Genomic DNA, 21,423 nt, shown 5'->3' on the forward strand with positions numbered 1-21,423 from the left:
TGTGTGTGTGTGTGTGTAAGTATATATATTTTTAAAACAATTTATCAGTCCCTATTCCCCAAAAGACTCAAACTTTGATTGGTATTTCACAGAATATATATATTTGGGGAGAATTTGCATCTCTATAATGTTGAGTCATCTAATCCATGATCATGGTAATATCTCTCATAGGTTGACTTTCATTTTTTCTCTCAATAATACTTTAAAGTTTTCTGCACAGAGTCCTTCAAAATCTTTCCCATGATTCATTCCTAGGCATCTGATATGTTGTTTTTTTTAATGTTTATTTATTTTTGAGAGAGAGGAACAGAGCATGAGTGGGGGAGGGGCAGAGAGAGAGAGAGAGAGAGAGAGAGAGACAGAATCTGAAGCAGGCTCCAGGCTCTGAGCTGTCAGCACAGAGTCTGATGCAGGGCTCGAACCCACAAATGGTGAGATCATGAGCTCAGCCGAAGTCGGATGCTTAACTGACTGAGCCAACCGGGAGCCCCATGATGTGTTTTATGTTATTATAAATTGCACTGTCTTTTAAATGTCAATTTTCTCATTGCTTGGTACAGGTATTCAGAAACACAATTGACTTTTTAAATTGACCTTGTATCTAAATTCACTTATTATTTCTAAAAGCTTACCTGTAGATATTTTCAGATTGCATTCATGTATAATCCTGCTGTATGAATAAGTTGAAAGTTGTATTTCTTGATTGTTCAATCTTTATGCTTTTTATTTCCCTTTCTTGCTTTATCGCCCTAGTTAAAACCTCCAGCACAAGGTTGAATAAAATTGGTAATAGCAAGTATTGTCTCATTCATCTCAGGGAGATCATGAGCTAGGACACTGGCTGTAGAGTTTCTGTGATCTTTGTCCGATTAAGGAAGTCTCCTACTTTTAGTTTATTGAAAACTTTTATCACAAATTGTTTAATTTTATCAAATGTTTTCCTGCATCTATTCAGATAACCATATCATTTTTCTTCTCTATTCTGTTAATGCGATAAATGGAAATGTGATGCACGCTAGACATATTAGAGTCATCCCTGGGAGTTTTGCTGGGTCATTGAGAATGATCCTCTCTCTTCTCTCCCATAATTAGGAACTATAATAGCTATGTAAGTCTGGAGCTTCTGGGAATATCTTTCCTACCACATGGAGAGAGCCTGCCAGAAAATAAGGTCAACCCAGAGGAAATCAAAGCCAAGATATAGGTGGGGGGGGGAGTATGAGAGAGAGAGAAAGATACCCACACAGAAAGTAATGTTGGTGAGAACATTTAAACCCTGGATCTAGCAATGTCAAACTTTTCCTAGATAAACAAGCTATACGAGCCAATCAACTTTCTTTTCTTAAAGTACTCTGAGTTTATCTTATTTGTACTCATTATGCCCATCTTGCTGGGATGGTTTTCCCAAGCAAATTGCAAAAATGCATATCAGGCTGTTGAACATAAACTGTATTTCCATCACAGCTGAGTGATGGGACTGGGCATGGGGCTGGGCACTGCAGCTAAAACATGCAATTCTAGGCAGTCTTACTCAAACATATGCGAGACAGGCTATGAAAACCAGCACAGCTCAACTTCCAGATAGATCAGCACTAAACCTTTATATTCACACACCCATTAGGTCCTACCTTACCACACAATCCATTTTCCAAAAGGCAAAGAATTCAGCCCATTATCCTGGCTTTGGGAATGGGTACAGAAAGAATTATCCAACTTGTCTTCCCAATCACTGATGAAAATCATTCTAGGAATTTTTGGAACATGACAGATGTAAAAGACAGGGAGCAAGACAGCCAGTGAAACATCCATACTTTCCTAGGGAAAAGAGGAAGATTGACAACTCAAGAAACAGTCAAGTCTTTTCTTTTATATGGAGACTTCATTGTCACTGCTATGATCCCTAGCTGAACTGACACCCCAGGAGTTCTCAGCTTAGGACTCTTCATAGTACAGAACCAGCCCTAGCAGCCCTGTGGGCCCCTGTCTAAGACACTGGTTTAATGAAGCCATAATCCATGCACTTGATGAGACATTCCCGGGCTGTCTGAACCACTTCTGCCCTCTTCTCGTCTGGCTCTTGTTTGCCCACTACAGTCAGGATCTCCAGAAGTTCACTCTCCACCAGCTTCTTGGCCAGCTCAGCATCTGCTGCCAGCAGGTTGTAGGCAATGACCAGGCCCCGGTGTTGGACTGACAGCCGGTCGTGCAGGCAAAGCCGCTGGAGGATCTCCAACCACTGAGTTGTCTGGAGGGGAGTTGTGGATAAAGAAGGATTGGAGGAATCAGTGGAGGCACAGAGACTGGATATTCGGGACAAGATAAACCGAAGGCGCTGGTAAGGCCCAGATTCTGGGCTCTGAAAGGACAAGCACATGTCTGGTTATCTGTTGGGACTCAGTTTATGCCTATCTGAGCCCCTTGGGACTAGCTGGCTGATGCCCATCTCCTTACCAGAGCCAGGGCAAGAATTAGAAAACTAAAAGGAACTTGACATAGTCCAATCCACTTCATTTTATAAGTGGGGGAACTGAGGTCTAGGAAGTGGAAGTAACTTAGCTATGGTCACACATCTGGGAATAGTAGAGAATGAACATCCACCCATTCATTTATTTTCTTAACCATCTGAGAAGCAAAGGGACAGGCCCACTGCATGCCTAATTAGAATGGGGATGGAGAGTGTTCAGAAAGGAGAATTCTAGCCTTGAGCACATGGGCAATGACTGCTTCTTGCCAACCCAGGTGCCCTTATTTTTTTTTTTAATGTTTATTTATTTTTGAGAGAGGCAGAAACAGAATGTGAGTGGGTTAGGGGCAGAGAGAGAGGGAGACACAGAATCCGAAGCAGGCTCTGCTGTCAGCACAGAGCCCGACGTGGGGCTCGAACTCACGAGCTGTGAGATCATGACCTGAGCTGAAGTTGGACGCTCACCTGACTGGGCCACCCAGGCATAAATTTTGGTTTTTGTCTGCTTTTCTCCTCTGGCTCATATTTGCATGAACCAGGTCCTTACATAGGCTTTTTAATTTTTTCAGAGCAATGCATAACTTACCACAAATATTCTTATAGTTGCTAAGAATGCAATATTTTCTTTTTTTATATATGTTTATTTATTTTTGAAGGAGAGAGTGAGCAGGGGAGGCGCAGAGAGAGAGGGAGACGCAAGAATCCGAAACAAGCTCCAGGCTCTGAGCCGTCAGCACAAAGCCCAACGCAGGGTTTGAACCCATGAACTGTGAGATCATGACCTGAGCTGAAGTTGGATGCTTAACCCACTGAGCCACCCAGGCACCCCTTGCTAACCCAGTGCCCTTAGAGATATGACCACCAGGCATGCCCTGGGCTTGCACTCCACCATCCCTCATCTCTCTCTCTCCTCCATTCCCGGTTGTGAAGCAACCCAACTACTGTGCGTGGGGAAGACAGGACTCCAGACCATTCTGATCGGCCCAGAAGACAGAGTTGGAGCTAAGCATAGAACCAGGAGGCTTGACTTTACAACATTCAACAGACACACATGAGCAGCAGAGTAGGAGACTTATTGGTATGGGTCTTGGAGTCAGAGAGATCAATGTTCAGGTCCCAGCTCAACCACTTAACCAAATGTGACCTTAGGTAAGTTCTGAACCTCTCCAAGTCTCGAGAGCCCCTCTGTCATCTAATACACCTACTTCTTCACATTGTTCTGATGCAGTGATATGGTGCAAGAAATTGCTTAGCATGGTGGCCGGAGCACAGTAAAGTGCTCAACAAGGAGGCGTGGATGGGGATTATGATTTTATTCAGTAGTCCAAGCATTTCCCCTTTGCTTCCTTGTATACTTATTACCTCACCCTCCGTTTGTCAACGGGGGCAGCTTCCCACAGGCACCACTCACAGATGGGGAGACAGGCACAGGGGGAAAGGACAGACTAATTATTGGCTCTTCGGCTTCTAAGCAGATTTTGGTAAACTCTGCACCGAGCGCACCACAAGGAAAGGAAAGGAAAATTCAGCTAGCTGCGGTAGAGTTCAGGGGGAAGGTTGAATGCTGATGGGTAACTGATAACAGGTCCAGTGCCAGTGCTCCCCGGGCACAGAAATGAAGCCAAGATTTCGGAAGGAAGAAGTGGCCAGGAGAGGGTCAGCAATCTTGAAGGATTCCAATTCCTTCCCAACTACCCGGCGATGTGATCTTGAGTGGGTTACTTTTCTGCACTCAGTGTTCCTCACTGGTAAATGGGGATAATAATAACCATATCCACCACACAGGGCTGTTGGAAGGATGGAACAACTTAATCGATGTAAACATTTAGAGGAGTGTCTGCAGCACGGTAAGCGGGCGAGTCGCAGAGCACCCTGTGGGACAGATGTTGTGTGACCAGTGACTTCAGCAGAGGCCACCTCAGGGCAGCGGTTTCAAAGTGAGGTCCTCAGGCTGGAGGCACCCCACCTCTCATCTACTGATGCAGAATACCTAGGGAAAGTGTTTTCACCAGCCCTCCAGGTGATTCACACACCTCTCAGTTCTGAGAAACTTGCCTTACGGGGAAATGCTAAAGCCCAAGGACCAACCAGGATGAGCTCCATCCAGCTGAGAGACCCTTCCCTGGTGCCAGGCAGCATAAGCGCCTGTGGAACACACACACACACACACACACCACCACCACCACCACCACCACCACAAACTGTCTAAAAGAGCCTTCCTTTAAAGCAGACTTGAGTACATTTGAACCAAGATGTTTACAGTTTTTGCCTTCAGTGGAGATGATACCTACAAACTAGGTTGTTTGGTGGGCTAAAGCCATCTGCACCTTGCGTGGCCGGGTCCGCAGCTGCGTTTATACCACTTTGCTGAGATGGCCACAGTCCCACCGAAGGATCTGATCACCGCGTTCACGTGAGAGAATCTGCCATCTCTTTGCCCAACCACCAGCTCCCTGTGGCACCCCAACCACATCCATGCTCCTCTCGGGGAGCTCGGGGGCTCCCCCACAGTAGTTAGTGTTGTGGCCATCCTCGTCATCATTCTGAACTAATGAGCTGTAAGCACCACCAAAGGCAGTGGGTGAAGGTACAGTGGGAGGGACCTGAGTTAGCACACCTGGGAGTCCCAGCCGTGGAGGTAGGGGGCCAGATGGTATAGACACCCCTTCTTAGGTTGTAGGAACGGGTACCCAGGGGCCTGGGAAGTGTTACCACAGAGGCCGGCCTCCCCATAGAGGACCACGCAAGGCAGTCCCCTTTCCACCCCCAGGGCCCGCTCTCACCACTTGGGTCATCTTGAGGCACAGTTTCTTATGTGCTGCTGTCAGCATGGCCAGCGCCCCTGCGGCCGCGTTCTGCACCTTCTCATCGTCCTCTCCGCAGAGCAGCACCACCAGCTTCAGCCGGTCATTCCCATCGGCCAGGAACCTCTCCTGTACCTGTGGGAGGCAGGTACAGGGCTCAGAGAAAAAAAGAAAAAACGCCCCCACCTGCCAGCGTGAAGAGGGAAAGAGGCATTGGAAGCCGTGTTCTCTGACCTAAGATCCTTTGGAGCTTTCCTTTGAGCAGCTCACCCATGCCACCTCCCCCAGGAAGTCTTCTCTGATTAACTGGAGAAAGGGGCTATAAACTCCTCCAGCTAAAAGGTTAAAGAGACTGCCGCCATCTCTGTTTGCACTTGGCTATCCACATCAGGGGAAAGGGCACAGGCTCCTGGATGGTAGGTGTTGCCCAAAGAGTCGTGTTTCACTTCCCTTTGGGGAAGCCTGGAATGTTTCTCCCACAACAGACGGGCCTTCGGGGTCTGCCATAAAATGGCTTTGCAGTCCCGGAAGGTACAGGGGCTTGGCAAGAGCAGGGGACAGAGCAAGAGCTGCTGTACCATTCAATGGGTGAAGGATGAGCTTCCCAAGGGCCCTAAAGCCAGAAGAGCCTCCTGGGGCTCAGGGCCCTGACATGTCTCAGAGCTCACTGCCACCCCCCCCCCCCCACCGTCTGCTCCACAGTAAAATCTAGTTGGTCAAATTTAAGGGCATTTTGTCGGGTCAGGTTTCCTAGAGGTGGAGCTCTGAAAGGGGTCTAAGGTCAGTCACAGCTGCCCAGGTTATGACCCGCATCTCACTGAAGCTGGGGCAGAGGTCCTCAGAGGCGAGAGTATGGCAGAGATAGTCACTGCAGTCCCCTCTCATGGGGCACAGTGGTGATTGGAAGCCGCTATATTCCCCACCGATGTGGCCATAAGCCAGTGCTCGTGATGGAATGTGAGAGGAAGTGATACGTGTCACTTCAGGCCACCATGGCGGAGTACCATAGGTGCCTTTCCCAGAGGCTCACTCCCTGTTCAAATGGAGACCACTCCCAGAGTGCCAGAGAGGGAAACAGTTCTTTTTCAGCTGGGGGGCTAGTTCTCAATGGTTGAAGAAGCCTGGATCCCAAGTCATTGCTTAGAAGCAAGCCAGCAGATCCAAATGTAAGCAAGAAATGAGGTGAGTGAGAAATGAATTTCTCTCTTGGTGGGACCACTGTATATTTTGATTTTGGGGTGTCACAGCAGCTGATGTTCCCAGGGGAAGCCTATTCCTTCTCCCCCACTCTTCCTCCCCCGACTTTCTTTGGATACACTCTTTTCTCCCACATGGCTGCCAGCCCTCCAGGCCAGCCTTAGGCCAGCTCCCTGGTGGATCCTGTTTAGCTTTTAAAATTTTTTTTAACATTTATTTATTTTTGAGACAGAGAGAGACAGAGCATGAATGGGGGAGGGTCAGAGAGAGAGGGAGACACAGAATCTGAAACAGGCTCCAAGCTCTGAGCTGTCAGCACAGAGCCCGACATGGGGCTTGAACTCACAGACTGCGAGATCATGACCTGAGCCGAAGTCAGACGCTTAACCAACTGAGCCACCCAGGCGCCCCCCCGTTTAGCTTTTTAAAAATTTATTTTTTACTTCAACAGGCTTTCGTGGGTTGGGTTTTCCTAGTATACCAGTGGGAAGATCCAAGACCTGAGTTAAGAATCAAGGGAAAACAGAGGGGTCTCACGCATGGCCTGGCCCTCATGTTCATGAAGGGCCTCAGACTTTGGCCCTACTGTTACCTCTGATGAGGTTATCCCTACAGGCATAGCAGTACTCTGGCAGGTTGGAAAGAAGGCATTCATTTACCATATGGTTATAACTGGTCTCCATTACTGGACCATGAAGCCATTAGCATGTTCTGAATTCATTTTATTTTTATAAATCCTGTAATTACTCTGTGAAGAACACAGTTATAGTGCATTGCAATTCCCATAGAAACAGCAATAGTTCATTAAACTGTTAACATTTAAAATATTCTAAAGTTGTTTGTACAACTGTGTTTTCTCTCATATTTTTATATATGTGGAGCTTCAATAAATGTAAGTGGTCTAGCCTCTTTTGATCTCTAAAAGACCCTGGTCTTATATTCTTCTCTGTTATGAGGTTATTCTGACATAAATAACTTAGGGAAATGGTACCTTCCACCTTGGCTGGCCCAAACTGTGGGGTCAAAGCCCCAGCTAGGAATAATACTACTTTGTGTGTTTTTCTTTGTCTCCTTGGTTCATATATTCCAATCAGAGTCCCTACAGGGAAGAGGACTGCAATCTGGGAGAGATTCAGGGGTTCCTGGGTTCACCTGCCCCATTCCCATCCTGAGCCCGCCTCACCTCCTTGTTCAATACCATGTTGCACATGCATTCAGTGGCCGCCTGCCTCAGCTGGTCGTGATTCTCAAACATGTAATTCTCGATGTCTGGCAAGGCCTTCTCCTTAAAGATCTTCTGCCTAGGGTTTGAGAGGTGGAGGAAGGGAGGCGACTGAGTCCTCTGGAGTGAGCATTTGGAGTTTTGGGCCATCCAAGGGCCACTCCACCCTGCTGGTGGTTCCCTCCCACGCCCTCATCAGGGTTTGGACAACATCGATCCCACCCCCAGCTCCAGGAGAAGCACCAAAGGGCATAAGCTAAATGATAGCATAACATCCTGGCCATAGCAATGGGGTCTTGGGTGAACATGTCACCAGGCTGGAGATTCTTCTGTATTATTGGTGCAGAAGAGAGAGTCTTTCTCTCTCTCCTGCTGGCTATGAAGCCCAGAAGATGTGAGGTCTGGAGCAACCCTTGTGATCACAATCGAGGGGAAGAGCCCATTTGATAATTAAGACAACACAGGCAGAAGTGGACAGAAGTAGGAACGTGGGAAAAGTAGGGAAAGTGGTAAAGAAAAAGTGGGGAGGTGGGGAAGCTTTGTAACCCTTGTATCAAGCTGCACCTGCTTCTGGTCACCCCAGGCTTTTCATTTACATGAGTCCTTAAATCCCCTCTGTGCTTAAACCATTCTGAGTTGAGTTTTCTGTCACTTGCAACCAACTGAAAGAATCTCAACCCAAAGCTCTCCACCGTCTCCTTGGCTCCCAAGAAGGAATCTGTTTTATCCCCACCCATCCATCTGGATATCTTTTTTTTTACTACTTCCATCAGAAAGAAATAATATCCTTTGCCTTCCTACACTCACTATGTGCTAACTCGAAACCCTCCCACTGTTGTTTCTACCCATTGCCTTCGATCCTGTCCTCAGAGGAAAGCACACAGGGTGTGTACATGAAATTTCCACCAAACCCTGCAAGGGGCACATCTCTCCCCGCTGCTCTCTCCTCACCCCACTCACCGGAGTCTGTCACTTCGCCCAGACAGATTGGTGAGGCCCAGGAGAGCCTCGTAGTTCTGGAGCCCATCCCTCTGTGTGTCCAGAAGACTCACGAGGGGCCGCACCACCTCATACACCTGTGTGGAGGGTCAAGGAGTGAATTGGGTGGAGACCGCATTCCCCCAGACCCAAACATCAATAGATGGTGGGCTTCTGAATTTCCGAATTCCTTGCCCACCCACGGTCTGACTCAGGCAGTGACCCTGAGAGGCAGGATTACTTTCCTTACTTTGCAGATGAGATAACTGAGTTTCCAAGAGGACAGTTCCATTAGTCAGAGGCAGAGCCAGGCACCTCCAATTCATTGTCCTCTCTGTGACAACACCATGCCCCCTCCCAGGCCTGGGGTAGGGTTCAAAGGGCCCTAGGAGCAAAGGAGACTCCTCCCAATGCCCCCTTCCCCCACCCCTCCGCTGCCCCGGCACCAGCACCCACCCGCTCCCCCGGAAAGGCGATGTCTGGATTGGACACGGCGGCGATCTTTGCCAGGGCATGGGCTGCCTTCACCTTGCCCACGTCTGTGCCCTCCAAAGCCAGGGGAAGCAGTGCCTGCAAGAGAGGGCATGGTCACTCTTTGGTCACAAACATCTAGAGACCTCTCTCCCCATCCTCCTCCTCTAGCTGCTGTCTGCCTATTCCATTAGGAGTTCAGGACAACTAGGGGCGCCTGGGTGGCTCAGTCAGTTAAGTGTCTGACTCTTGGTCTTGGCTCAGGTCATGATCTCATGGTTCATGAGATCAAGCCCCATTGACAGTGCAGAGGCTGTCTGAGATTCTCTCTTTCCCTCTCTGTCTGCCCCTCTCTCTCTTTCTCTCAAAATAAATAAACTTAAAAAAAAAAAAAGGAGTTCAGGAAGACTCTACAACATAAACAACCCTTGAGCATCACAGAAAACCTCCCAGCACACTTTGGTGTCTTCCCCCACACTCCCCATCCATACTGTTTGTTTTTGGAAAAATAAATAGATCGACACACTGACTTTTTACTTCCTGACTAAGTCAAACCTAATCATCACGGCAGACACTTACTGAGCACCTACTATGAACCAATACTTTAAGAGTATTTCTGTAATCCTTGTGACATTCTGCAGAGTGAATGTGTGATCCCCCTTCCCATTTTACAGATGAGGAAACCGGGGCTCAGGGAGACAGTCATTTGCCCAAAGTTATCCAGCTAAAAAGGGGATGAGCAAGGACCCAAAGACAAGTCTTCTACAGCAACATCCACGGTCTGTGTATCTGTACCTTGCTTCCTTCCCATAGCAAGGAGCATGAATGGGATTCCACAGTAAATCCCATGACACACCGTAAGATCAGGCAGAAGTTGATTTGGGACCATCCGCACAGATAGGACAGATACTTGAATGACAGTGTTCCAAGGAGGTTAGGTTGGAGCAAGCATATTTTATTTTTGGACCAGGCAAAGAGCATGCACACACACACACACACACACACACACACACACACAGTTGCTCCTCCCCAGTGGATCATCTTTTAGGATGGCAAGAACATTATCCCACCAATTACCTTGCCACCACCTTGAGCCACAATGGTTCCTCGGTCTTTTGGGTTATCACACAGCGCCAGGAATACCCTGTAGGGCAAGGATAAAGGACACATCATATGAACCTTTCCCAGGCATCAGCAGGCCAGCCAGTCAGACCCAGTGAAGCCCTGGAAAGTACTGCACCTGCCCCATCATTAGGCAGCTTGGCAAGATACTGCCGTGGATGTAAGGAGCTGGGGAGAAAGTAAAGCCAAGTGAGCAGCAAAGAGCCCTCATCCCTATTTGGGAAGGCAACAAATGGCTCCCTGCTGCCCATCAACCGGGAGAAACTCTTCAGTGCAGATGCAACCCAGGACCTCTGTGATCTGACCCTCATCCCCCTCTCTGGTCCTACTAGCATGGCTCCCTCCTGTGCTCTCCATGCTCCAGACATGCTGCAGGAGAATCTCATCTCACTGACTCCTTCTCCCTCCGTCCCCTCTGCCTGGAACTCTTCCTCCCTGGAACTTAGGTGGCTCCTTTTCTTACCTCGTGGTTCCATTGAGTTACCACATCCTCCAAGAGGCCTATCCTGGCTGCCCTCCCACCTCCCCTCCAGTTGGCTGGTGGGTGCCACTGCTTGTGCTCCAACCAACCCTTTGTATTTGCCCCATCATGGCACCCGATGCATCGTATTGTACCTGTGAGCCTGTCTGCCTCCCCATCTTTGGAATAGCAGGTCCCACTCGGGGCCTGGGAGGCAGTTAACCAGGATGGATAGTGACCTCTTTCCTCCCGATGCAAACCTCCACCTGGGATCACCTGCCCTGCCACATCACTCTTCAATGTCAATCTCCTCCGTCTCCTTTCCAGATCCCTCCAAGGGCTCATTCCCTCATTGACTTCCCTGTTATCTCTATCTCCCTGCCCAGCCTCTCACCCCCAGCTCCCTCAGACCCCAGCCCTTGCCCACTGCCGCCCCACCTGGCCAGCAGCTCTTTGGTCTGGTCGGTGAGAATGGCACTGTCTGCTTTCACCATGCAGGCCAGGGCAGAGGTGACACCAGCCTTCAAAAGCCGCTTCACACGCATGTCTATAAAGTCCTTCTTGTCCTGGGGAGACAAAAGGGTAGCAATGGGGAAAGAGCCCAGGCACCAGGCCAATCTATATTGGAACTAAAGGTGGTGCATTTCTGACTGCTTATGGCAGGCTGAATAATGACCTCCAAAGATGTCCACATCCGAATCCCCAGAACCTGTGAATATTACCTTACATGGCAAAAAGGACTCTGCAGATGTGATTAAATCAAGGATCTTGAGACAGGGAGATAATCTTGGATTATCTGGGTAGGCCCAGCATAATCATGAGGGTCTCAATAAGAGGGAGGCAAGGAGGGGGCACCTGAGTGACTCATTTAGTTGAATGTCCGACTCTTGGTTTCGGCCCTGGTCACGATCTCATGACCTGTGGGTTCAACCCCCACATTGAGCTCTGTGCTGACAGATTTACAAAAATCTAAATCTTTTACTGGCTGGAAATACCTATACGTTCATATTCAAACCATGTACAAAGCATACCCTTGAGTGCAGGGAATCACTGGGGAGGGCCCTAAGGAGATTTTGTAACGTCTGGGCTACCGCTGACGGGCCTCTCTCCCCTGTCTCATTATTTCTACTTAACACCCAGATCCCCAAAGCCAGATATCCCAGGAAACAAAATTTCTGTAATTGTTGGAAACATGAAATATACGGTCTGATGTTCATGAAACCAGCAATATAAATTGCAAAATGTTCATCGTAGCTCCATTTGGTTTTTCAGACTAATGGTTGGATCCTCACTCCCCACTCCCCATAGAACATTAAAAGTAAGGGGGAGGGGTGCCTGGGTGGCTCAGTCGGTTGAGCTTCGGCTTAGGCTCAGGTCATGATCTCGTGGTTTGTGACTTCGAGCCCCGCTTCTGGCTCTGTGCTGACAGCTCAGAGCCTGGAGTTTGTTTCGGATTCTGTGGCTCCCTCTCTCTCTGCTCCTCCCCCGCTCGTGCTCGCGCATGCGCGCTCTCTCTCTCTCTGTCTCTCTCTCTCAAAAATAAACATTAAAAAAAATTTTTTTAAATAAGGGGGAAATGAGCGTCATCTAATGGGAGAGATTTGCCATGATCATCTTCAAATTATTTGTGTCCTGTGCCAAATCCTCCCAAGCACATACACACAGCACCCAGACATCACTGTCCTTCGGTTCCACCTCTCAGCTGGCCTGGTGACCCTCCAGCATCATCCCTATCCTCACCTTAGGGTGCTCCTCAGGCACGTGCTGCTTGGAGAACTTGGCGAGCTGCACCAGCTCGGGGATTACCTCCTTGACATCATAGCTGTTGGTGCAGTTCACCAGGGTGGTGGCCACAGAATACAGGATAGTCTTGTCTGTGGTCTGGATTTACCGGGTGAGGGGAAGGAGGGGAAAGGCAGAAAGGAAACTTTAGAACAAATCTCTGCTTCCAAGACGGTCCCCTGGCCTGGTTGGTGAGTTGGTTTGGGAGGAATATGGCTGGTGCTGCCCAGCTTGGAGGCAAGCAGGCGGCACAGAGGGAGGAGGAACCAGCTCTACTCAAGCAGGGTGGGCAGAAATTTCTCCTGCACCTGCAACAGCACCCCTGGGAGCACAAATGGGCACCCTTTTGGTACTCTGTGCCTCTTTCAAAAGCCCAGTCCAACACGCTTTGCCATGGGTTGGGGTGGGGGCTGGACCCCTCTGGTCTGTCCCTGGTGATAACTTCCTCCTCCCTTTGGTGGTGGAAAAGAGCCAGGGATTGGCCCAGTGCTGGGAAGGAGGGAGGGGCCCAGAAAGGGCTAGCCACTTGCTCTCAGTCCCTCAGGACCTCACCGTCCTCTTATTCATCTTCCCACTGCCTGGCAGCCACAAAGAATCATGAGCCCATTTTATGGTTGGGTAAAATGAGGGCCAGACAGAGGGAAATAACTCATCTGGTTTACGTGGGCAGTAGGGGCAGGGCCAGGATAAAGACACAGGAGTCCAATTTCCCAGGCTCAGGGGAGGACCCTGTGAGCCTGAATCCAGTAGACCTTTCCTGAGGCCAGAGGTCAGGGCCACACTTGCCTTGGCCAGCTCAAACATGGCCTGCAGGGCAGGGATGTCCTGGACAAAGTCGTCTTTCACGTCAGCATCCAGCGTGAGGTAGGCCAGGCCCTCCACTGCCCATCGCCGCGTCCGGGTATCTACGGACGCGTTGCACAGCCACCTGGAAATCGGGGAGGAAGAGCGCTGGGGAAGAGTGCCATGGCTCCGGTCAAGATGGTGGAGCCATTTCAGGTTAGTGGGTAGCAGGTGAGGAGCGTTTCACAATGTGGCCCCACTAGAGCACACCCCAGAGAGGAGATGGTGGGCCCAGGGAAATAGGACCCCCTTACTTGCGACACTGTTTGGCCAGCTTCTCTGTCGACCCTTCAGCAAACTGCCTGAGGCCATAGTCTGTACCACCTGCAGAGCCGAGCTTACAGAGCCCCTGGGGAGGAAGGGAAACACTGGTAGAATCAGAGACACTTGGGGACAAGGCCTTGCTCAAACTCGTCCCTTTGCCCCTTTTTCTTTGCCTCGATAAACCTCTGTGCATACTACAAACCTCAGCTCAGGGGTCACCTCTTCCAAGATGCCTTCCCTGAGGCTTCCAGGATAGGGCAGATATGCCCAAAAGCTGGAGTTTTTACTCTGCCCCTTTCCACCACCATTTTGACCCCACAGATGGCTCTGTGTCTGTTGTCTTGCAAAATGAGCACAAGACAATACTAATCTTATCAGAAACTGCAATGGTGAAAGATATTGGCAGACAGACCTTGTATGTAACAAACTCAGACGTGCAGAATTTCCTCAGGGAGAAACTGCACTCTTATTGGGAAAACAGGCCTTCCATAAGAGAAAACTCATGGTGGCAGAAGCTATAACCAGCTTGTTTTAAAAACTGATACAAACAACAACCACAAAACAGATCAATGACTCCGATCCTCACTGTAATTGTTTACAAGCAGAGTAAAAGACCCACGAAAATACTTTCTGTTCAATGAAATTGGAAAAAGTGAAGCCGGTCATCTGTGCCACCTAGAAACTGATTAAGGAAACAGACTTTTTAGAGTTTGCTCTGAAAATACCGGTTGGACAGAAGCTCCTCGGTGTCAGCGTTGTTGAAAAGCGTGGAGGCAAAGGTCCCCAGGGTTAAACAGCAGTGCCCACCTTCCTGAATCTCCATTCTCACAGCCTCCTACTTATCACCCTGCTCTGCGGGGGCCCATGGATAGGGCTGAGTGCCCCCTACTGCACGGTCTTCTCACGGATGGGGCCACCCCTCACTCATCTTGGTGCCCCTGGTGCCCCGGCACGAAGCCTGCTACCAACACTCACCACCAGTGTGCGGATCTTGATCTTCTCGTTTTTGGTGGTCTTGTAGATCTCTTTGAGCAGCGATACGCCATTGGTGATGATGAAGGTGGCGCGGCTGAGCTTGGTGGAGGCATGGATGAGGGCCTCCACGGCCACCAGCTGGTCTACCTCACGCTCCGAGCCACACAGGGCTACCATCATCTCCATCACACCTTTCAGTCCCAGCAGCTGATTGCCCAGGTCAAAGGGGCCTTGCAGGATCCCCGACACTGTCTGAATGGCAATCACGTTCTTGTCCATGTCCTGGGGGTCAAACTTGCTCCTAAAATAGAGGGAAGGTGGTTAAGAGAACTGGCTGAAGGTGGGTGGGAAGAGTGTGGGATCTGAGGGGCAGACAGACTTGAATTCACAACCCGGATCCACCACTCGTGTGCCAGGTGACCTTGGGCAATCCACGGAAGCTCAGCTTCCTGACCCATAAACTGACAGTAGTAGTCTTACTACTTATCAGAGTTATGAGGAGGACAAGTGATATAACAGACGTGCCATGGGCTGTGTCCCCCAAGAAGCACACGCAGAGGGATGGGGATTGACATGTGAGAAGTTTATTAGGGAGAGTTCTTGGGATCAGCTCATGGGGGAGAAGGGAAGGAAGCAAGACTGAGCATTGGGACACACTAGGCTGCGACTCAGTCACCAGAAAGCCTCCGCCTGTAATGAGTGCTACAGCTGGGACACACGCCCAGGCTGTTTCTAGTTGGGGGGAGGGACAAGTCATTGGATGCTGGCCACCCTGGGAAGGGTGAAGCGGCTGTCCCCAGCTGAGGCAAGTCCCAAGGAAAGGTTGCGGGTGACAGCTGTCAGTCAACAGGCTTCCCAGCAGCTGGGCCGTCTAGTGGGACAGAACAGCAGCCACAACAACACAAAAGGGCCTACTGTGGAGCCCGGCACGCTGCATCACTCTGTGATGTGACCAAGTCACGCAGTAGCCGGAGGTGGTGACTCCCCCGTCTGGTCCCAGTCCCTTCCCCCAGTGGGTGAGGCTTCTGCCTTGCTTTTGGAATCTACTACCATCTACCCTGTGGGAGAATCTCCGCATGGGGATGTCACTCATGACAAGTCCTCTGATCTTTTGGTGATCTGCCACGGTTGGTTTGATGGGAGGGATCAGGGCAGACGGGCATAGTGGAAATGCAGCTGTTATGAATGAAAGAAAGAGGGCGACCCGGACTAGGCAGGAGAACCTCAGATCAAGCAGGAGTCGGAGACCCGGGCTCTGGTCTCACATCTGCCTCTGCGAGGCTGGATGACCTGAGCAAGTCCCTGTCGGAGAGAAGGCAGCTTTGGAAGCTCCAAGAGCCCCTCCGGTTCTGACATTCTGCATCCTGTACCTCCTGTCTCCACTTCCGCCAGGGAAGCCAGAGCCTTTCACAATCAGTCAGGTCTGCCCTCTGTGCTGGTTCCACTCACCCCGGCCCCTGACAGAGCAGGGTAGGGATTACACCCTTTGTGCTGGGGGGAGGGAGGAGGTCTCTTCAGGCGCCTCAGAGACTCACCCAACCTCCATGACTGGTCCAGGGGCTGGTGGCTGGTCCAGGGGCAGGCCTGTGCAGAGGCAACATTCCACAGGATGGCTGGGAGGGGCCCTCCTTCAAAATCCTCTGCCCTCACAAGGTCTGGCTAGGTGACAGTTACTGGAACTCAATTTGGGACCTCATGAGAGACTCAAGAAGTTAGCTGCCAAAGCTGAAGCTGAGGTAGAGAAAGACCAGAGAAGCCCTGAAGAGCTTTCAGGGAAACATTCGGGGGTCAGGTGAAGCGACGGGATTGAGCAGGAGCTGGCAAACCTTGGCTGCTTGGCCAAGTCCGGGAGGCTAAGAATGGTTTTCATGATTTAAAGGGTTTTTATTTATTTATTTATTTATTTATTTATTTTTAAAGGTTTTTTTTTTTTTAAGTATACACTAGAGGGCTGCACATCCCAGCAAATATAAAATATTTCCTCCAGCCCTTTAGAGGAAAACTGTGCCAACCCCTGGAGGGGAGAAAGGAAAAGCAGAGTGGCTCCACTCTCCCAAGACTCACCTGGGATACTTTTTAAACATGTAACTTCCTGAGCCACATCCCAGACTACTGAGTCAAGTAGGGTCCCAGAAATCTGAATAATCTACAAGTCTGAGGATCATTGGAATAAAGGATTAAAAGACCGCGTAGCAGTGGGAGGGAATGGGAGAGGGCACACAGAAAAAAGAAACGGAGACGCAGAGAGAGCATCTGAGTCACAATGATGGTTGAGTGACAGTGGGGAGACCCAGAGTTCCACTGTTGAGAGTCCCAGGCTCCTGTCTAGTCTCTGCAAGGCCACACAGCGCTTAAACCTGACAGAGCCCGGTCTCGCTCCCTCCTTGATAAGCGGACATTTGTTCCTTCAACCACAGGAGCTTGTAGTAGGTTTAAAATAAGCCCCAAAATATTTGACACTCTTCTGTGCAAAAGGTAGAGCCAAATTCCCCCCCTCTTAAATGTAGACCATCCTTAATGACTTGCTTCTCATGCATAGAATGTGGTGGAAGTGATCGTGTGTGACTTCTGAAGCTAGATGATAGAAGACATTGCCGCTTCGGCCTTGCTCTCTTGAATCACTCACTCTAGGGGAAACCAGCTACCACGTGGTAATGACACGGGGAGGTCCACACGGGGAGGAACCGAGGCCTCCCGCCAACAAGCGGCACCAACATGCCATCCATATGAGTGTACCACCTTGGAAGCAGATCTTCCAGCCTCAGTCAAGCCTTCAGATGACTGCAGCCCAGGACGACATGTGACTGTAAGTTCGTGAGAGCCCCACAGCCAGATCCACCCAGCCTACCCACTCCCAAACTGCTGTCAAACTGTGAGATAATAAATAGTTGCTGTTATTTTAAGCTGCTCCATTTTGGGGTGTTTTGTTACACAGCCATTGATAACTAATACAGAGCCCGACCCCACGGGACATCCAGGAGACTCACGTGATGTACTCCTCACAGATCTTGCGGAAGTGATCACGCTCTGGGTCACAGCGCAGGTCATCGTAGAGCTTGTTGATGAGGATAGAGGCCAGCATGCGGGTGTTGTCAGTCAGAGGCAGGCAGGATGGAAGATCTGGAACCTGCCCCACCACCTTCAAGATCTTCCTCAGGCCTGCAGGGCAGATGATGGCAAGTGTCAGATTCCTGCTGGGTTTCTCCTCACAAACACACCCTCTCACCGTCTTAACGCCACCTTCTCTCCAGCCTGCCTTTACACAGCACATGGCTTATCCAGAGTGAAGGGCACTGAAAGGGGGCCAAGAGGCCCGGGCTCTACACCTAACTCTGCCCCTAGGTGAGCAATCCACCTCCCACTGTGGTAGTTGATCTCAGAGGACTGAGTACCAGTGTTAACATTCGATGGTATAACCTTCCTCAAATACTATTTGATATTCTCTCTTCCCCAGGTCTCAGTTTCTGTAAAATGGGAACACTGCTACCTACCACAGAGAGTTTGAGGACTCAGTGAGGTGATGTATGGTAACCATTTGGGGCCAATCCAGACACATCATTATCACTCAATACACATTTTTTATTTATTTAATAAATGCTACATTTGCTATTTATGATCGCTATCTCTTCTCTCTTCTGTGGAAGAATCTTCAGTGACTTCCTATTACCCATCAGGTTAATTCGATCATTGCGTATTTGTTGAATAAATGAATGAATAAGTGGATAAATCAACGGGCAATTTTTAGCCACTGAATACTGAAATAAAGGACACAATCCTCTTCTCAAAAAGTTCAGAACGCAATAAGGAACAGTCACATAAAGATTATAGTAAGGTGTAATGAGGACAGCAGGTGTGATAAAGACAGAGTGGTTAACACTGCAGATGGGGTGATTTGCTCCAACAAAGAGTTGTAAATTATTTTGAGCACTTACTATGTGCCGAGAGCTTCATACACATTACTCCATTTAATCCCAACAAAAAACTACTGGTTAGAAATCATAATTCCCATTTTTCAGAGCAGAAAACCAAGGCATGGAGAAGTCAACTAAGTTGCCCAAAAGCAACTTGCAGCTGGCAAGTGACATTGTAACGGCACTCTCCCAGCAATGTCTGATTTCAATGCCCACGATATTAACAGTTATGTTGTGCTGCCTCTGGGATAACTGAAAGCTTGACTTTGGAGCCAGGTTTTGGGAGTGGCTAGGAGTTCGTCAGACCTTAGCTGGTGCAGATAAGTGGGAAGAGGTAGATGCTGGGAGGCGTGAAACTCTGGATGTTAGGAGGGAATTAAAAGTGCTCAAGGGCACCTGGGTGGCTCAGTTGGCTAAGCATCTGGCTCTGGATTTCAGCTCAGGTCATGATCTCACTGTTGTGAGATCAGGCCTCAGATTGGGCTTTGTGCTGAGCGTGGAGCCTGCTTGGGATTCTCTCTCTCTCTCTCTCTCTCTCTCTGTCCTGTGTGTGTGTGCATGCACGCTCTCTCTCAAAATAAATAAACTTAAAAAAAATGTCAGCAGTATGTTTTCTGCCCTGCATACTTTACCACCCGCACAAAAGCACTGGCAGGGCTGGGGAGTCATGGGAAGCAGTTGATGAACCAACCCAAACTCCCAGCCCGGGTCTCAAAGAGAGCCAGTGAATGCACCTGCTTCACTTCCCACCACCTCCCCAATGCCCATCCCCCATGCTTCCCTTCCATTCCCACACATGCTTTGAGCATCTCATTCCTCTTCCTCTAGGATACTCTGGACCTCTTCCTCATCCATCATTGCCCTTCCCTGAACCCAAACGCTCACTTTTGGCTGGATGTCCTGATGGTTCCCAAGGCAAGTCTCCCAGACCAGCTTGTACAACACACAACCTCAACAAGGCATCTTTTCACTAGTGTGACAGGATTTGTACATCCATGTTCTGTTTACCCAAGAGCTACTTATTTTGGTGCCTGGAATAACAAATATTGCTTCCCACCTGCCCTACCCATTAGCTTGTGGTTGGACGTAGGTCCTCTCGCTGAGAGAAAGAGGTCTGCTGTTCACCCTTTGTAATGGATGCAGAAAAGACCAGAACTGGGAAGGGGAGGGGAAGTGTTGAGGGAGAAGGTTTAAGCACTAGAGTCATTTGTTAAAGTGCACTTTGCTGAGATCTGTGCAAACCAAACAAGGAAGCACAATATCACAAGAGGATACGTTTCAAGCCGGTGAAAGCTAATTTGAACCTTGTAGATCAAAGGATGGTCTATATGTCATCCAACCTGTGGGAGTTCATCACAGTAGATGATAAAGCCATGGGTGTGATTCCTGAACAATTAAAGTTGACTTGGGACAAGGGTAACCCCCCCGGAGCTGACACATATAATGGCCATCTGCTAGAACCTATATATGGGATAGTAGATGCCAATTCTCCCTTCCAGAAGGCCTGTGAAGTATTTTGCTAACCAAGGGACTTCAGGAACATTATCCTATGGTTGGTGGGGTCCTGTTTGCTTTTGGCATTGCCCCCGCTTGTCAGGTAACTCCGCCCAGCTGTTTTTGGGTGTGTTTGGACATTGTCTGGGTGTGTTCGGGCCCCGAATTAAGAGCCCAGTCTTGATCAGTATCCCCACCAGCCTGCTGGTGGGTTCTAACTGCTAACGCCTTTTCCTGGTTTTTCAGTTGGGACTGAAGACTTCTCCCAGACAAGGGCCACACCTCTTCTGCCGTCTGCTCAGTGCCAGGTACTCTGGTGCCCACGTGAAAGGCTGGAGCGAGCCCCAGACCCTCCCACCTCCTCACCGTTATCCACCACATAGATGGTGCGTGAGTTGTCGTGAATGGCGAGGTCCTTCCTGGGGACGTTCTTATTGAGCAGGTTCATGGCCTGGTCCCTGCCCTGGCCAGACACCTTCTTACTGACCAGCATGTCAAGCAGGTGGTTGGTTATCTGCTTTAGGTCCTTCTTGGTATCTAAGGAAGGAGAGGATGGGGTAAATAGAGAGTAGGGAATCTCAGGTCTATAGGACCAAGAATGGCAGAGGCTTCTAGAAGGACTCTGGAAATATGGAATCCCCTGCATCCCGGATGTTGGAATTTCCCAAGAGAGTATAGAATTGCCCATCTCACCCCCCAAAAAGGAGACAAATCCCTAAACATTACCCCCCAGTGGCCCTCCAGCCACTGTGCACACTGACTTTTATAACAGCCCATGCCATCCTTGAATAGCTCTGGTTCTTAGAAAGTTCTTTATTCCAAAGCATGACTGGCAGAGAGCCAGGGACACTTCATGTAGCTCTTTATAAACTGATTTAACAAAATGTTTTCCAGACAAGAAATTTATACTCCTTACAGACATCTTACTCCCTGTAGATTCAGGCATGCTGGGAGCCTGCATTCAAGCCTCAGAAGGGATGCCAGGTCTTCCCCACCTGCTGGGGGATTAAAAGATAAATGCTTTTTCTTGCTTTTGCCCTGTCTGACTTCCCTGCATCTTAGGGATTTTTGTTCTCATTCTAGGTTGGATCCCAAACAGGCAGGAAGGCAGGCAGGGAGGGAGGGAGGCAGAGAGGCAGGGAGGAAGGCAGGCAAGGAGGGAGGCAGGCAGTGAGGCAGGCAGGAAAGCAGGGAGGCAGGGAGACAGGGAGGCAGGGAGGGAGGAAGGGAGGAAGGCAGGCAGGAAGGGAGGAAGGCAGGCAGGGAGGGAGGCAGGGAGGCAGGGAGGCAGAGAGGGAGGAAGGCTGGCAGGGAGGGAGGCAGGCAGAGAGGCAGGGAGGTAGGAAGGCAGGCAGGGAAGAGGCAGCCAGTGAGGCAGGCAGGGAGGCAGGGAGACAGGGAGGCAGGGTGGGAGGAAGGCAGGCAGTGAGGCAGGC

General features: G+C 49.7%; 1 protein-coding gene across 1 annotated transcript in view; it reads right to left on the reverse strand.

Annotated features, from left to right (window-relative positions):
• Positions 1 to 1,847: 1,847 nt before the first annotated feature.
• The window catches only part of UNC45B (unc-45 myosin chaperone B), a 27,936-nt gene continuing 8,360 nt past the window's right edge, over positions 1,848 to 21,423 (reverse strand). The window contains exons 7-19 of the mRNA XM_049636612.1: positions 20,354 to 20,524; positions 17,570 to 17,741; positions 14,583 to 14,883; positions 13,598 to 13,692; positions 13,281 to 13,428; positions 12,459 to 12,599; positions 11,157 to 11,284; positions 10,214 to 10,280; positions 9,122 to 9,235; positions 8,648 to 8,763; positions 7,649 to 7,766; positions 5,248 to 5,403; positions 1,848 to 2,245 (exon numbers count right to left, since the gene is read on the reverse strand). Coding sequence (XP_049492569.1) covers positions 1,985 to 2,245; positions 5,248 to 5,403; positions 7,649 to 7,766; positions 8,648 to 8,763; positions 9,122 to 9,235; positions 10,214 to 10,280; positions 11,157 to 11,284; positions 12,459 to 12,599; positions 13,281 to 13,428; positions 13,598 to 13,692; positions 14,583 to 14,883; positions 17,570 to 17,741; positions 20,354 to 20,524 — 1,988 coding nt within the window. The 3' untranslated portion in view covers positions 1,848 to 1,984. The remainder of the gene's footprint in view (positions 2,246 to 5,247; positions 5,404 to 7,648; positions 7,767 to 8,647; positions 8,764 to 9,121; positions 9,236 to 10,213; positions 10,281 to 11,156; positions 11,285 to 12,458; positions 12,600 to 13,280; positions 13,429 to 13,597; positions 13,693 to 14,582; positions 14,884 to 17,569; positions 17,742 to 20,353; positions 20,525 to 21,423) is intronic.

Source organism: Panthera uncia, chromosome E1 (assembly GCF_023721935.1).
Source record: "Panthera uncia isolate 11264 chromosome E1, Puncia_PCG_1.0, whole genome shotgun sequence".
Taxonomy (NCBI): domain Eukaryota; kingdom Metazoa; phylum Chordata; class Mammalia; order Carnivora; family Felidae; genus Panthera; species Panthera uncia.